The sequence below is a fragment of the Trichoplusia ni genome, chromosome 14 (genome assembly GCF_003590095.1).
Source record: "Trichoplusia ni isolate ovarian cell line Hi5 chromosome 14, tn1, whole genome shotgun sequence".
Lineage (NCBI taxonomy): Eukaryota > Metazoa > Arthropoda > Insecta > Lepidoptera > Noctuidae > Trichoplusia > Trichoplusia ni.
In genome coordinates, this window is record NC_039491.1 from 1,320,495 (window position 1) to 1,336,214 (window position 15,720).

General features: G+C 34.9%; 1 protein-coding gene across 1 annotated transcript; it reads right to left on the minus strand.

Moving 5' to 3' along the window:
- Positions 1-11,542: 11,542 nt before the first annotated feature.
- Positions 11,543-14,600, minus strand: LOC113500525 (cationic trypsin-like). The gene is made up of 7 exons (XM_026881355.1): positions 14,496-14,600; positions 13,906-13,988; positions 13,511-13,629; positions 12,970-13,132; positions 12,439-12,567; positions 12,003-12,278; positions 11,543-11,914 (listed from the first exon to the last, which is right to left on the minus strand). The coding sequence occupies exons 1-7, from the start codon at positions 14,533-14,535 to the stop codon at positions 11,675-11,677; spliced, it is 1,050 nt and encodes a 349-aa protein (XP_026737156.1). The 5' UTR covers positions 14,536-14,600; the 3' UTR covers positions 11,543-11,674.
- Between the last annotated feature and the right edge of the window lie 1,120 nt (positions 14,601-15,720).

The window sequence follows — 15,720 nt, forward strand, 5'->3', positions numbered from 1 at the left end:
AACCGTTATTTAATAAATTAATAGAAATCCACCTCATTAAGGTTGTTACAATAGTATTATTCGCTCTAACGAAAGTTGTTTTAACAATTTTATTGACGTTGTGGAAACGTGACAGCGCATAACATAATGTAGAGCGTTGTCTTTTTCCCACAATAACATAATATAATACTTAACTAACCACAATATGTTGACAAGTAGCGATAGCCTAGATTTTAAATTAAACAAATAAATTAACTAGAAAGGTCCATTATATTCCACAACAAATTTAAAATGATCCTTTCCCACAGTTAGCATATTATTTAACGAGCGTTATTAATTACACGGATTAATTAGTAGAACGATAGCTACAGGTGCTCGCGACACGGTCGTTACCAGCGGTAACTGTTATCACCTTATCTGACTTCACTTTAACTGGTCTTGCGGAAGACGATAAAGTATTAACCGCGAATGGTTGAGACAGCTCACCGACTTACTGTTCATTCTGAGGGCAATAAAATGGTAATTTCGCTGAATCAAACCATCACTGCTTGTGAATTTTTAAAGTGAGTTGATTAAAAAAAATTAAGTCTATTAGAACTTTTTCATTTTTTTCTAAAGCCCTTTGTAAATGGGGCAACGCAAGTCTTCAGTTTTTGACTGATTCAGTTTATAACGATGCACGTTAATGTACATATATTCTGATACAGGCAAAAGTGACTTGGAGATTCCTCTAGACGCTGAATCGGCCTTTAACGCAGGGCCTACAGCTATCTTAAGATTTACTATAAAAATTAATTGTATTTACTTGGAACAGAACACCTTGCAGCACGGAAATGTTTCATCGCACATGAATTTCGTCGAACATTTGAACAGGTGCTGGCAGTGCGCATTGCGATACGAATTTGCTATAAGGATGGCACCGATAAGCTTATCACCACTATTGAGTGCCAAGATCTGTATCACATGCACATTAAAATTTAAACTGACAGCAGAAACCTTGTTTTTTGTTGTGGCGGGGGAATCTTGTTTTTTGGAGTCAGACTCTTATTGACTAAACCTAACCGCCGGGTGACCTTAGCCACGTTTGCTACCGGCACGTAAAGTTACATAATAGGTATTACTACACAGCGCCACAGCAGAAATCTGCAAAAACACCATTTTAGCGCCGTAATAGTCTGCTAAACAAAGCGACCGTTGATGCGCTACATCTCGAAAGGTATTGCGAATCTCCGCGGCTTGAGCATCACTCCCGGGAAATAAAACATTACTCTATGTGAATAACTCTTCGCCTCTCGAGCCGGCGAAGTTTTCAAGAGCCATGTTAATCTGTTCCATTATTCTTTAGGAGAATTTACTCGGCTGATATTGTGTTTAGATTTGTGAGTTTGTGTGAGTTTATGTAAAAGTCACTTTATCGTAGCTGTGACTGTTGGGTTAGCGTTAAAGACACTAACCTGATGTAAAAGGATCGGCGTTAAGTTTGTGTGTGGTATTGTAACTCTCGAACAGATGAGCCGATTTTGATTTTGAAAGTTTGATTAAGTAGTCCAAAAAGCAGTAGTATTTCATAATAAAGACCTAAAATTTCACACATTCAATGCACTAAAATTAGGTCCCCTAAATATTTGCCGATTACAAATTCTTATAATAAACTGAGCTAGAACCATACCAGGAACCGATAGATCAGTCCTTTAAATATGGGATATGACACACGCTGACTCAGAAGCATAAATTTTAAAATTTTGGGTTGGAAGACAAAAGCGTTCTAATGCATTAGAACGCGTTTTGTAAAACAGAAAATGGCCGCTTCATAAGTCATGCGGAGGCTTATGAAGCCGGCATTTTCTCTTTGCTTTGGAAATTCACAATGGCTTTACGTTGCAAAATAATATACTATTAATTGCTAATTTCCGTTTCAAAATTAATATTATGTAATTAAATTATAGTTATTTCGTACTGAATTAACCATGAACATTTATAACATTTGCATTTTCCATATTGCTTCTCTACCAAAAAACTTCTATCCCAGTAAGATCACTGTTTTTTTTTAAATACTAGGTTTAATGACTGATAGTAGTAAATATTCTTCTGTAACTAGGTATCTTTGAGCATTGGACTTGAATGTATTACTTTAAAGCTAGAGATTGTTACAAGGGTGCGTATACAAACGTCGATGACGGATGCATGTCGTTGGTTTGAACTTTGATAACAGCGTTTTTATGTTCCCTACGACAAGAAGAGGAACACAAATCGTGTTATACATTTTATTTGCATTTGCACACGTTGTAGTAATTTTTAAATTAGTACAAAGAATTACTACAATGCAGCGAGCCTTCTGGGCACGTTTCCCGACTTTGGCAGGGATGAAGATGTCTTTTTTGACGCTTTGTAAATTATGTATATTTTTCATTTTATATTGATATAGTTTTAAAAATGTAAATATTTGTTTAGTTTAATTTATTGTATGAATACACACATTGTTGAAGTTATGAAAAGATAAAAGTATGATAAAGTTAGATAACTTATATTCACTTTTATTATTTGCGAGCTACGAAAAAGGCTTTTCATCTTTTTGTTGGTCAGTCAAGTTTGTGTCAGGCACCTCGTGTTTATAAAAAACATTTTGTTTTATTGTTACAGAAATTATTAAGATTTGAAAGCACAGCAAACAAACCTTGTAATACCCTTATGAAACACGTCAATATTTTACAAGATAGGTACATTACGGAACTTGAATATTAATGAAATATTATTTGTACCATATTGTAATCAAAGGAAACGCCTTCGAGCATAATTTTCCACCCGAACCAGTACCGTTGACGACAGAATCTATAGACACTCACACACAGTCACACATACACATACAAACACAACAGCTACACGTGATTACTCTGTAAGCGTAAGATATATTTCTTATAAGATTTTATAAAAGCCAGGTAAGTACGTAACGGACTCGCAACGTTGAGTTCCAAGCCTTTGCTAAAAATCACTGTACGTAGCTTGACCTCGATTTTCATATCATTTGTTGGTATATTATGGAACCAAAAATAAATATATGTGAAAATGTTAAATGTCATCATCACGGTTTATGAGATCATCAGGTGAAAGACGGACGTACACATAGGGGCACAGACCTACAAAAAGACAGAGAACGCTTTGAACGTAAGATTCCATTTTTAGAATCGGTACCAAAAATCAGAGCTATATTAAAAAATGTAAATCATTTTTCCTCTGTACCCAAAATTATGATAAATATTTGACGTTTCCTGACGATAAAACGCAAACAAATCCTAACCTACAAAATCATTAGCTGCGTTCATAAAGCAGGGTTAACTCCGGCCGAAGTGGTTTTAATCCTGAATAACAGAGGTATAATCAGGGAAATACGGTTTCACCTCTTATTCACGGTTAGATACATAAAACGGTAAACACGAAGGAAATGTTGGATGATAGGAATGTATGGAATTAGTATTTTGATTTATGATTGTTACTGTTTGGCTCAGAATGTATGTTGTCGTTATTTGATATTTTAGGGTATTTGTTTTTTTTTTGGCAAATAGGTACCACGTTTGATTACATATTTTTTTCTAATACTAGTAGAGAGCTACATTTTCGCATATCAATGGGTTATATTACAACCCTGTATTACCACGATTATTAAAAAATGCAAGAGAAACCGCGAGCGATGCTAATTTAAAATTATAATGCGATAAGCACCAGCTAAGTTTTTGGCAATATAAAAATGAGCTGCGAATAATAATATATAAAAAGTCCCAAATAAGATGAAATAATAACAAATAATATGCCACCCATTGATCAAATTGCCTCCCTAACTTGGCAGACTATCCTTATGGGTGATGATACATGTTCACTTGTAACAGAACAACCAGCTGATATGCTCTAGTATATCACCCTTTTCTGAACCGAAGATTTCGTCAAGCTTGCACAATAGCAGGCGATGCGTTATGCGCTGCGTGAGTTTAGATATGTCAACAACAAGAATGAAATCTGATAGATAAATGCTCAATAAATTTGAGCATTTTATCGTAATACTTTTGTGGGTTGCGAGAGAGGTGGCACTCTACGTCTTGTATTGCGCTATCAAGCGTCCACTACCATCGCACCATCCATAATAATACTACTTTAAGACGTGGTGTAACGTGCATTACGCACGAACTTACATAAGGAGAAGTTCTAGTAAATTATCGACACTAATACGTTCACAAGCGCAGGGCCCCTATTCCAATATTTACAATGGCCGATGATTGATTGAAAATTGCATTAAAATGACACTATTCGTATCTCAGTAAAGGGCGGAACACTCACAGTCAATACAATTAATTTTATATAATAATGTTGGAAAAATGGTTCGAAGAAAACGAATAGTGTCAAACTAGGGGCTGGTTTTATTACCATCTATTCACACTTTTTAACATATTGCAAATGACAAAACTACTTCATGAAGCAATCAAAAGTTTTATCACGCCCCGGCATTAACGCGACATCTGTCAAGGAAGGCAAAAATATTCTTTATCGCTGCTTTCCTACAAAGAATAATGGGATCGTAAATTCGCAAATGACATTTTTCGAGGACATACGCAAACTTTTTCGTAACTTTAAGGTCACTATAAAAGTGTCAAATTGAAGGCACTGTAGTAATATATTGTGGGGAAATAAAGATATAAAGTGCGGACAGGAAGTTTTGAAGTGCAGCTTTGCAAGTTTGAATGAATGAAAGAATACTATATGACTGTCTGTATGTATGTTTTTTTCTTCTTTCGTTAGCTTAGGCCTTTTGCATAGATGAAGGGAATCCTAGAAAAACGTAATAACATTGGTTTTACATTCTAGGCTAAAATTCCGTCAAGGAATTTGTTTGCAAAACAAATAAAAGAAGGTTTGTTAAATGTTAAGTCGGATAAGTACTAAACCGGCACTGATACACACAATTTAGAATGCCAAGATGATTATTTATTATTCGGTGAACAACTCCATCAATCAACTTAGCCTATCGCGGTCCACTGCTGGTCATAGGCCTCACCTAGGTTGAGCCACACAACACTACCTATTCGTCCTACATGTGTTTGCTGATTCAAGGTAACTATTCAAGGTCTCGTCTCCTCCAATGGCCATCATCCTTCGAAAAACATGTCTAGCTCATGCCCATTTCAGCTTACTAATTTCTTCTTCTTATTTTAGTTCTGCGCCGGATAATCTCATTTTGCTCCTGATCCTTTAAATAATCTCTCAGATACATTGCTCCATAGCTCTCTGAGAGTCTTTAAGCGTCTCCACTTTAAAAAGAATCTAATCTTAATATGATGTTTTGATCAACAAAGTCTTTTATTCTATGTAAACTATATTATTATCTACTTAAATGCTTAAACAAACCTAAAAATAATCAACTTACTCTTATTCAAATCAACAACAGAATAAAACAAGAAATATTAAGCAAATAGCAAAAGATGTTAAAACATAATGTAGGAACATACAACAACTACAAGAATGTACTCGACATTACAGCACAGTAATCAAGTCCCTCTCGGGAAATACGTTTCAATCCAGCGGTTCACAAAGTTGTTTGACTTACGAGCTCCTTCTCAAAAAATAATATATTCCTAAGAGTTCACAGGGGAAATCTATTGTATACTACAAATAAACTGCGTGGGCGAGGCCTGTGGAACTGTGATTGTTAATAACCTAGCTTTTATAGTTCTTCTTTTTTTAAGTAGGTGTTAGTTAATTTGAGAAAAGGGTGACTAGGGTATTAATTTGAGTAGTGTGCTTCGTTATGGTCACCTAGTACTATGACAACATTCGGAAGTATAACGTTGCAGGTTATATTCGGAAGGGCTATTGTCGGAATTCAAAACCAAAGTGAAGACGAAATTGTCATTAAAATTCCCCAAGTCCTCGTGGGGAAAAAGCAGATAGTGTCCGACTCTTACTGACTAAAAACGTACCTCCTTTATGACCAAAATATTTATTATTTAAAGTACTCAAAATTATGTGTCGATTAATTTAAATCAAATGGCATTAATAAATTACCTTTACCATATCTATGTGCAAAGCTCGAAGCACACATATGGTAGTTTGATTTACCCGATACACCAGTGGGACAGAAACTATTAAACAAAACTCTGTAGTTGTTTTTTTAGAGTTCCGTACCCGAAGGTTTAAAACTTAACCCTATTAATAAAGCTCAGCATTCTGACCATCTGTCCATCCGTCTGGCACCATTCAGTATCGCATGAACCATGATAACTAGACAGTCGAAATTCACTGATAATACATTATACTAAATCAAAGATAAAACTATTTTTAACGGCGTTGCTGTCTTATCTTTTCCTACCGATTAAAGTTTGTTTGACCAACGTACGAAATTCTCGGTACACTATCGAAGCCGATCAATGGACAAATTAAATTTACGGCCGCAAACCGACCAGATCGCAGTAACGATACAACGACCGTCATTTATTGCCAATAAATATTTTTTACTGGCAACTTTTACAGGACCGTCCGTTCGTCTTTTCACAAGGAGCTTACGTCGTGTTTACACTACGGCACTATGTAACTAGCTGTGTTCTAAGTGCTACAGTTTTATGATCGCGAACGGGTATTTGCGATTCTTTTTCTAATGAATTCTAATATATGATATTATTTCATTATTCGATTTGTATAAAGGTCATGTCATATCATCTTAAACTTAATTTACAATGCACGCTCAAGATTTTGGTGAACCTTCATTTCACATCACACTAATACTATAATTGAGATCGTATATGAATGTGTTTGTATGTTTTTTACCTCTTCACGCTCAAACTGCTAAACCGATTTCGATTTTATAATATTAGTGTTCGACGTTTTGTATGGAGGCTGGCAGCTTCCAATTTTATATTATTTAGTATAGGGGGGAAATGTTTTTTACAGCTATACCCGACATCTAGGCGAAGCTGCAGGCAAAAGCGAGTCAAAAAGAAGATTAAATATATGTCAAATATACAAACTAAAAACAGTTTATTGCTTAACTTAATAACACACAGTAATTACATATTTTGTTACTACAAAAAATAAAATTGAATATAATAGAAATCTGCAATCGCTGTCACGTATCGCGAGTTTGATAGGAGAACGTTGCTTAAGTTTGAACCGTTTAATAACTTACTCATGTATTGTGATCCTACGAGAAACTATCTCAATAGTGCCTTAAGTGTTGAAACTTTTCTCAAAAGTGTCTGACACCTTCACGATGAGTGTCGTAGTCTGAACACGGTCTTACCCCCTGTATTATTTCATAACTGATGGTTTATTGCGGTAACGCCAGTTTTACGATATTACATTTAATTTGTACGTATTTCGGTTTCGGGTTACGACGAGATTTTATTTGCACCTGGACATGTCTTATAATATTTTATAGTTGCAACGTTTCGTGTGAGGCCAGTGTCTTGTCTGTAGAGAAGTTTTTTTGTTTGTTTGCTTCTATGCTTTGGTTATTGAAGTGTTGTTTTCTGTACCTTTCTAATGAAGAGTTCATGGCTGAGCTACAACTGAACAGCTTGATCGATCGCAGGTAAAGCTGCGCTTGATACAATCAGTCTGTGGATGGGTGATCATCTATGATACAACAAATTCCTCAAATAAATCAATGGTTTATTTTAAATTGGTTTTTATGGCAAGGCGCATTAAGATTTGAGTACACTACCTATAGTCAGAGTTCAAATCGTAGGACACTACACGTTACTCGACACGACGTTGAGACATTTTCAGGTGTGTAGTGTGTTGATTTCCTTATTAAACTAACAGTTTACCTAGTAATTATAATTCAACCTATAAATATCTTAGTTCTAGGCACATTACATCTTTGGTTTACAGAAAAGATTAACCAAATCTATCCAAAACATTTCGTAAGTAAGTAATTTAAAACATCATCTTACAAGTGAATCCTTGTTTCTGAGTTTTATTATTCTTTTATTACTTTCATGAATAAAACGAACAGCTAGCATTCTCTTTGATCTTTTATTAGCTTATTTAAATGTACATTGTTTATTTTACAAAGAAACAAAGCATAATAAGAGAAATAAATAATAAACGGAATGAAATGTGGATTTAATTTTACAGTTGGCCGATCTTTGAATGACAAGGGTGTGTGTGGATGTCGCTTGGATGTTGTAGTGTCAGCAACTAAAGGCCATGTACACTGAGTACTGTATGAATGTCTAATACTACGTCTGAAAGTAATATTGTTATGGTTGACAAAGCGAGATAGCGCTATATACGGCGTAGAGTGGCATCTATTTTCCTCACCCACAATACCATCACTTTAAGGCTACCTGAATATAATAATTTTGTATAGGATCAGAAAAACGTGGATGGAGAAAACGTGTTGAAAAATGGTTTTAGTGATAAAAAAATCAGTCTTTTACAAAATGGGACTCGTGAAACTGATGACACAAGAAAAACATTATTAGGATTTCTTCTTTACCATTTTTCTACGGATAAAATGATTTGTTTGTAAATCTGCTTCTGTTAATCAAATTTCGTTGCTGACCTTACGACTGCGATTCCTAATGTCATTGTTGTATCGAATTGCCTTCTTTGTTTTATTAACTCGCAAGAATATTACTGATGTGTGTTTTGCATTGCCCTCAACTTTTGCGTTTTAATGTTCTAGAATTTTCTTGACTCGACCCTCAAATGAATGCATTTAGTTAGTTTACCGTGGTAAGATTTACATATGCAAAGAACATCTAGGCATCACAAAAGCCGTTTAAAGCTGTCCTGCGTACACAACGAAACCTTAGACCACTTTTCTGTCCGTGCAGTCAAAAGCATCAGAATAGGTACCTTTACAGTTGTTGTTGTCGCGGGGCTTTTACAAACATATAAATCATGTTCAAAAGCCACCCAGATTCCGAACAAGCAGTCGTGGATCACACAAATGCTTATCCTGCGCGGGGATCGAACCCGCGACACGTCGCGCCCAGTGGGTTATCTGTGCAGTCATTTCTACTAATACTTAAAAATACATTGTACTTTATTTAGACTGATCGCACATTGGTAACATTGAGCACGTGCCTTCGCATCGGACGCATGCATAGTTCGTAGCGCGCATATGCACCGCCCGCATTAAATGCAGCACGTAAAGAAAGTCAACCTCATTGGCTATACCACAAGCAAATCAGAGCAAATTGAATTTTAAAAATAAATCTTTAAAGTCGAATTCGGTTGTAATGTGATTGTCAATCACGACCGTGAATAATGCGAACACGATATATCACCGTCTTGTTAGCTTTCGGCACGTTATACATGGTGTTTCACTTTAACGTTTCATGTTTTTAATAAATTGTAGATCGAATGAAATGTAGGTAAATCGGGCTTGATTTTTAGGATTCGTTATACAAAGAGTAAAACGGAATAATATTACTAAGGTGCCCCTAGGTGCCCGTGAGTCACCAGGCTGTATCTCAGGAACTGTTGTAGATTGAAAGTTGTTACATATTTGTATTTCTGTTGCCGTTTTCATAGCAATTACTGGAATTGAAGGTCGAGGTTCGTTACGGCTATAAAATTGTTGAATGATAAAAAAAATGTAGTTTAATATTTGTACCAAACAATAAGAGTCCAAATATATTCTTCAACTGAAACGATACCAGTTATACTTCTTCAGAAATTCAGACAGAAAGAAGAAAAGGAGTAAAAACCCCACTTTCCGGATTCAATGGTAAATTTATCAAGGAAATATACATAAATTGCATGACAATGCAATACTATGATGACATAATGATTTGATGCCGAATGATATTTTTTGTAATTTTCCTGTTCGTAAAATAGTTATATAATAATTTTATAAGCTAATTCAGATTACTCATACAATTTTATCAGATTTCTTAAAACAGCTCAATCACAATCAAAATCAAATCGATAATTTATATCTATTAAGCCTATATTAAAAGGGACTTTAATTAATCAAAGTTATGTAATATTTCAATTAAGATATTGGTACGGCAAATTCCCTGCTTTATGTTAAGCCAAATGAAACTAAGGCAGGCGCGACTCTCGTGTAAATTCCTCCTGGGACTGTCAGCTCTCAACTACCGCAAAACCAATATAGCAATCAGGCTTATTTAGATAAGACTCTATTACATTGTTCAGTATATTTCATCCTGAGAACTGTTATTAATGTTCCTGTATTTCGTGTTAAATATGAACAGATTGGAAGGGAGAATTGGATATTTTGATACCTTTATTAGTCTGTTACATAGATTTCAAAAAAAATATTTTGTATTTATTTATTTTTTGCCTTTTTTCCATTGGCCTCGACATCTTTGCTGCGTTTTTATATACCAAATTTTTGCTGATCTGATAAGAAAACATTAAATTTTCTTTTTTACAACATGTGACGGAGAGAGGAAATAATGTTAACGAAGAAACAGGAATTACATATAAATCTTTGAACATCTCAATTTATTTCAAAACATATTTTCTCAACAATTAATCTCGAATAACAATGTCATAAAACATAAATCAGAATATAATGAAAGATTTATTTACTAACCAATGACGTCACGCCGTCTCGACGTCTCTCCCTACACGAGACAATCTCAATGGATTATGAAAACAATTATCTTAAAAAAAGCAGTTTCCCTCGAAAATGTATTTGTATAGAGGAATAGGGAAGATTAAGATCTCATTTGTTCTCTTGCTTTTCATAACGCTAATTAGCCGTTTAACTAAGCTTTTATCACTGAACTAAAAGTCATTGTTATCAAGCAAGTCCGCCATCTTGTCTGTCTACTAAGCTTCAGTATTATTTCGTCGGACGATATTCATTTTTATTAACGTAAGGAGCTCTTCTTCAAAATGTTTATAGTAAAGTACCTTATTAACTTCGAAGATTTTATTATCATTAGTTGGAAAAACAGATTATATTCATTTGAGTTTTTTGGGATCAGATATTTCTTTGAATGAATGGGTTTCTAAATGATCTCTCTAAAAAAATGTAGTTTAAGACATATTTAAAAAAGAAAAAAAGTTCAATTGCAAGTCGTACTCGCAACGCACTTGAAAAAATAATGCTAACCCATTTTACGGCAACAGTAATAGAACTAAGTTTTTATGCTATGAGATGGCGTTGTCTATGATTGCCTGTGAATTGCACAACACGTCGATTATTTTGGTGTTATTGGATATTCAACGAAACGACAAACTAAAGGCAGATAGAAAAGAACGTTAAATATTATAAAATTAATTTATTAATTAACTTTGGCAATAAATATAAATCGAATAACTATCGCTATTCAAGGCTTAATATCACATAGTATTTGGCGATTACACCGACTTAATTAAATAAAACCTCAAATATTACAAAAATCTTGACTATGCTATAACACACACATGTTCTTAATATTAATAAAAGATATTATATATAAATAAAATATATAAAAGTAAACGCTAGATGCGAAAATCTTGGAGCTTTCTTTTATGTATACCGTTGATACAAAAGTTACAAACAGACATCCGAATACTGAAATCATAAAGACATTTTAAACTAAAACAAATGAAATCTTTTGTCAAAACAAATGCCTCTATTGGTTGATCAAGGAATAAGAAACAACACTTGGATTAAGATGAAACCGATATTTATAATTCATTCATATTTATGTAATCGATGTAAATTGACTGATTAAATATGTTTTTAGATAAAGAATTTTGAGGTTACAATTTGAATCAAAGCGATGATAGATACAAACGCAAAGGCGGGCTTGAAGGTAGAAGAAGAAGAAGGTACTTCAATGCCAGTAACTTCTGCGATCCACGGTGAATAGTGGGCGACGCGAGTGAAGACTTCATTGTTCCTATTGGCCGTACATTTGTTGCTATGGAACAGAATACCAACAAGTTGGTTGTCGCAGACCAAGGGGTTGCCGTCAAGAACCTGTAGACAAAAAAAAATGTAAGCAATTTTGTTTTTTTTTTGGCATGAACCTTTCGATCTATTTTATGTTTAGCAGGAATATACTTACAGCGCATCCAGAGGTTGAGTCTACTGAAGGTTCAGTGCATATCGTAGTTGGTGTTGTAGTAGCAGCCTCGTCAAACAATTGTGGCGTCTGTACTGGTTGTTCATCTCCTGGCTCTGAACCTTCTGGGGGAGTTTCTCCTGGGGGAGTTTCCTCTGGTTGAGAGCCTTCTGGTGGCGTATCTTCAGGAGTAGTGGAGGGTGCGGGTGTTGTCGGTACGATTAAACATTCGGACTGAGCTAACAGTGTCTTCGTCGCAAACTTAAGGATCGGTTGCAGCTGTAAACAGAAGAATGGTTAGTTGTTTTAAACATCACAGGGCATCGTGCCTTACAAACTATACGCTTGACCTTTTTTAAGCTCGGACATTGTTAGATTTCTAAATTTTTTCCTGTTTTTGAAACAGAATCAAAAGTCGAAATAATGATAGGGTGCATACATTTGTATTGACTGCTGCAGGAACCCAGCCTGAAAGAGTGCAGGTGGTCGCTGATTCTTGAGCGCTCTCCGAGTGTGGGGGCAGGCCCAAGGCTTTCAAAACAGCGGTCTGAACGAAAGGCGTCGTCAACTGAAAAAAAAAGAAAGACAAATATTAGGTTTCGGCTTATAGTTTCGTCATTGTCACGACACTTAATAATTTAGAAATAGAAGGGGTAAGTTCTTTGTATTAGTTAAGGATAGAGATAACATTTTTATTTGTAGTTTAGCAGGTAGAGTCGCGATAGCAGTGCACCGCAGTGCGTTTGGCGGAATCATAAGTATTCGGTACTAAAAGGCATACGTGGTTTCTTGTGTATATAAGCTACAATTCAGTAATTAGAAGCCATTTACACTTAATTTAATAAAAAAACTAGACAGAAAAACATATTATGAAAGCAATTTTAAATAGGATTCTGACACTGTTCGTTCACAATGAAATCAAATAATTCGAAAGTCATTCAAATAATTTGACGATAGTTGAAATTCTCACCTTTATGATAGCAATATCGTTGAGGTAGGCTGGGCTACCCTGGTATTGTGGGTGCACTGTGAATGATTCAGCAACTCGAATACGGTTTGCGTCAAGGATATTATTAATATTCCTGTCACCAGCAAAAACTCTTATATTGCCAGCTGCGATGGGATCTAGAGGTCTGAAAAATAAAAAAGGTCATTATAAACTTTTTGAAAAAACTTTTCACACGTAGATTAATATTAATTTAAAATTCGCTTTTATGTGTATTTGGAGCCTTAAGCGTTCTCACCAGTTAGGCCGATATCAATGAGTTTTTGTGTGTTCTTAAGTAGTTCCTAGGCTACATCCTACCAAAAAATTTATGACCATAATAGCTTTTGCTTAATCTCAACCTTTTTTTTTGGAATTCGTTACTATAGCGGCAGTAAAAAAAATATCACAACATACAGCGTGGCGGCAGTCGGATGGACGGTCAGCGGAACCTCACTAATAGGATTCCGATTTTATCTTATGGGAACGGAACTTTAAAAACAATTTTAGTATGAAATAAACAAACCCTTCCTCCCGTAGTTCATTTAAACAGCTGGCTGTTGTCAATACATGTTCCAAGGAGATCAAAACTCCTCCACACGCGGTCGCACTATTCGGTGCTCCCCCAAGCTGCTGCACGGAAACCTGAACAAAAATCAATTATTTAGAATTAAATCCTGCTTATTCAAGTTTCATCATCTATTGATACACGGCAAAAGAAAAGGACAGAAGCTAAAGGTCTACTGACACGTGTTTTTGCAGAAGTGAAAGCGAGGAGTTAAAGGTCAGCCGAACATCTCCTTATTTCTTGTGCACTTGCACGGCTGTCAGAATTTGTATGATTCTTTGTCTGTTTTCTTTGCATTTTCAGTTAATAGATTACGCAATTTTTACTCATAATTTTACTTATAAAATATTTACCATGAAGGGAAACTGATCATTTGATGCCTCAGCATATGTGGTAACTCCATTTTCTGTGGTTTCAGCGGGCAAGGCACTTGCACCTGTTTTAAAAATAAAATATTAATAATACTGGCCAATAAATATGTCATAGTTGGGTGAAAAAAAAGAAACTGGAAGAAATGCTTTGCTGATTTCATTTTTATAAGCTTACTGTCCCGCCTATAGATAGTTCAACGTTCATATTTAACTCACGAGACAGAGAAATGTATTTTTTTTTCAAAATAGAGTAAAACTGATTTGTAACTCCTTCATCAATGGTGAGTTGTTTAAAATTCGTTTTCTTTCTATCCCACTGGCGGCAAAGGATTAACCTTCTTACTGATTCTTTTTTAATTATTAATAAACTATCGTAAGTGTAAAGCACATCCTGAAAGCTTTCAGTCTCAGTTTCAAAAGAATCCAAGGAATTTTTTTAAATTTAAAATTGCGCAGTGCAATAATTAATTGATGTAATATTCTAAAAATAATTATTTATCATAAAAAAATATTTCTCGAATAACGAAATATTTTTAATTCATAATATTAAACCAAATATTGAAACCACATACCAATAAGTGCAAGTCCTAATAAGAGCACAATTTTTCCCATGTTTTCACTTCAGTGCTTTGTAACTAACGAATTGAAACAAGAACATCTTTTTATATACATATTTTATCTAGTAACATTTCCAATTTTATCTAATCAACGTCAGTTGGTAATTATTCGTGCACAATCAAATTATATTGATTATTTCTGCAGCCGTTAGCGCTCCGCCATAAGGTTCATTTTCGTGACTCATTCTAGGTTCGGGGAGGTGCTGGCCGACCAATATTCTTTCAACACAGTTAATTTTCAACTATCTAATCTTCCGTATCCGCATACAATAGTCCTGATAAGTATCTTTGATCTAATATGACTCACACTAATCGTTCGAGTACAGACGGAAATAGAAGTGAGTAGATCTAGTCTGCTTTTGCTGTTTGCTTTTGGATAATGTTGTTAGCAATGCACTATGTGAAAGCCTAAACCCTGCAAGGGATGTTTTAGTTGAACGTTGTTAACGTAGTTAGTTTCCTCTTTGGTCTGGCTTGTAAAGTTTCGCCAATAAGTCCGGTGGAGCATTCAAACCCTGCGCTCAGACTAACAGCAAAGAAAACTTGAAAAAGCACTTCGATATGGAGAAGAAATAGTTTTGAAATCAGATACTAAACAATAGTACAGTCTTAATATGCAAATGTAATTGAACGTTAATTGTGTTACTCCCACTTTCGAAGTCCCACAAGTCGAAAATACCAAGAAGATATAAAAATCGGGATAAAAATATCACAGGCTACTTTTCTTATTGGACAGGTTTGAGCATTTGCTTATCTAGCTAGCTAGCTCATTTCGTGGTCATTACAGTTTGGTAAGGTTGTTTTGTTTTCCTTCGCCGCTGGTCATATAATATATAACTTTGTATAAATCACATTAGTATTTCGGTCTGAGTTAGGGTCAAACCTGCACCGTTTGCATAGAAATACATACATAGAATTGCCAGGCAACTGCTACTCAGGAAACATAAAGTTTTCACTTATTGTACCAAAACTTATCTTTGTGAAAAATATATTGTGAAAGGAAAACAAATAAATTATTGAATAAATGTTAGAAACTGAATTTATTAAAGTAATTTTGTTTCGGACCGTACAGTCTCGAACGACACAAAACGTGTAAATGCGTATACAAACCCTAAAGAATTTGATAAAAATAAAGTCCGGAAGCTAGCCAATGAAAATTATATTAACGGATTGCCCAGTG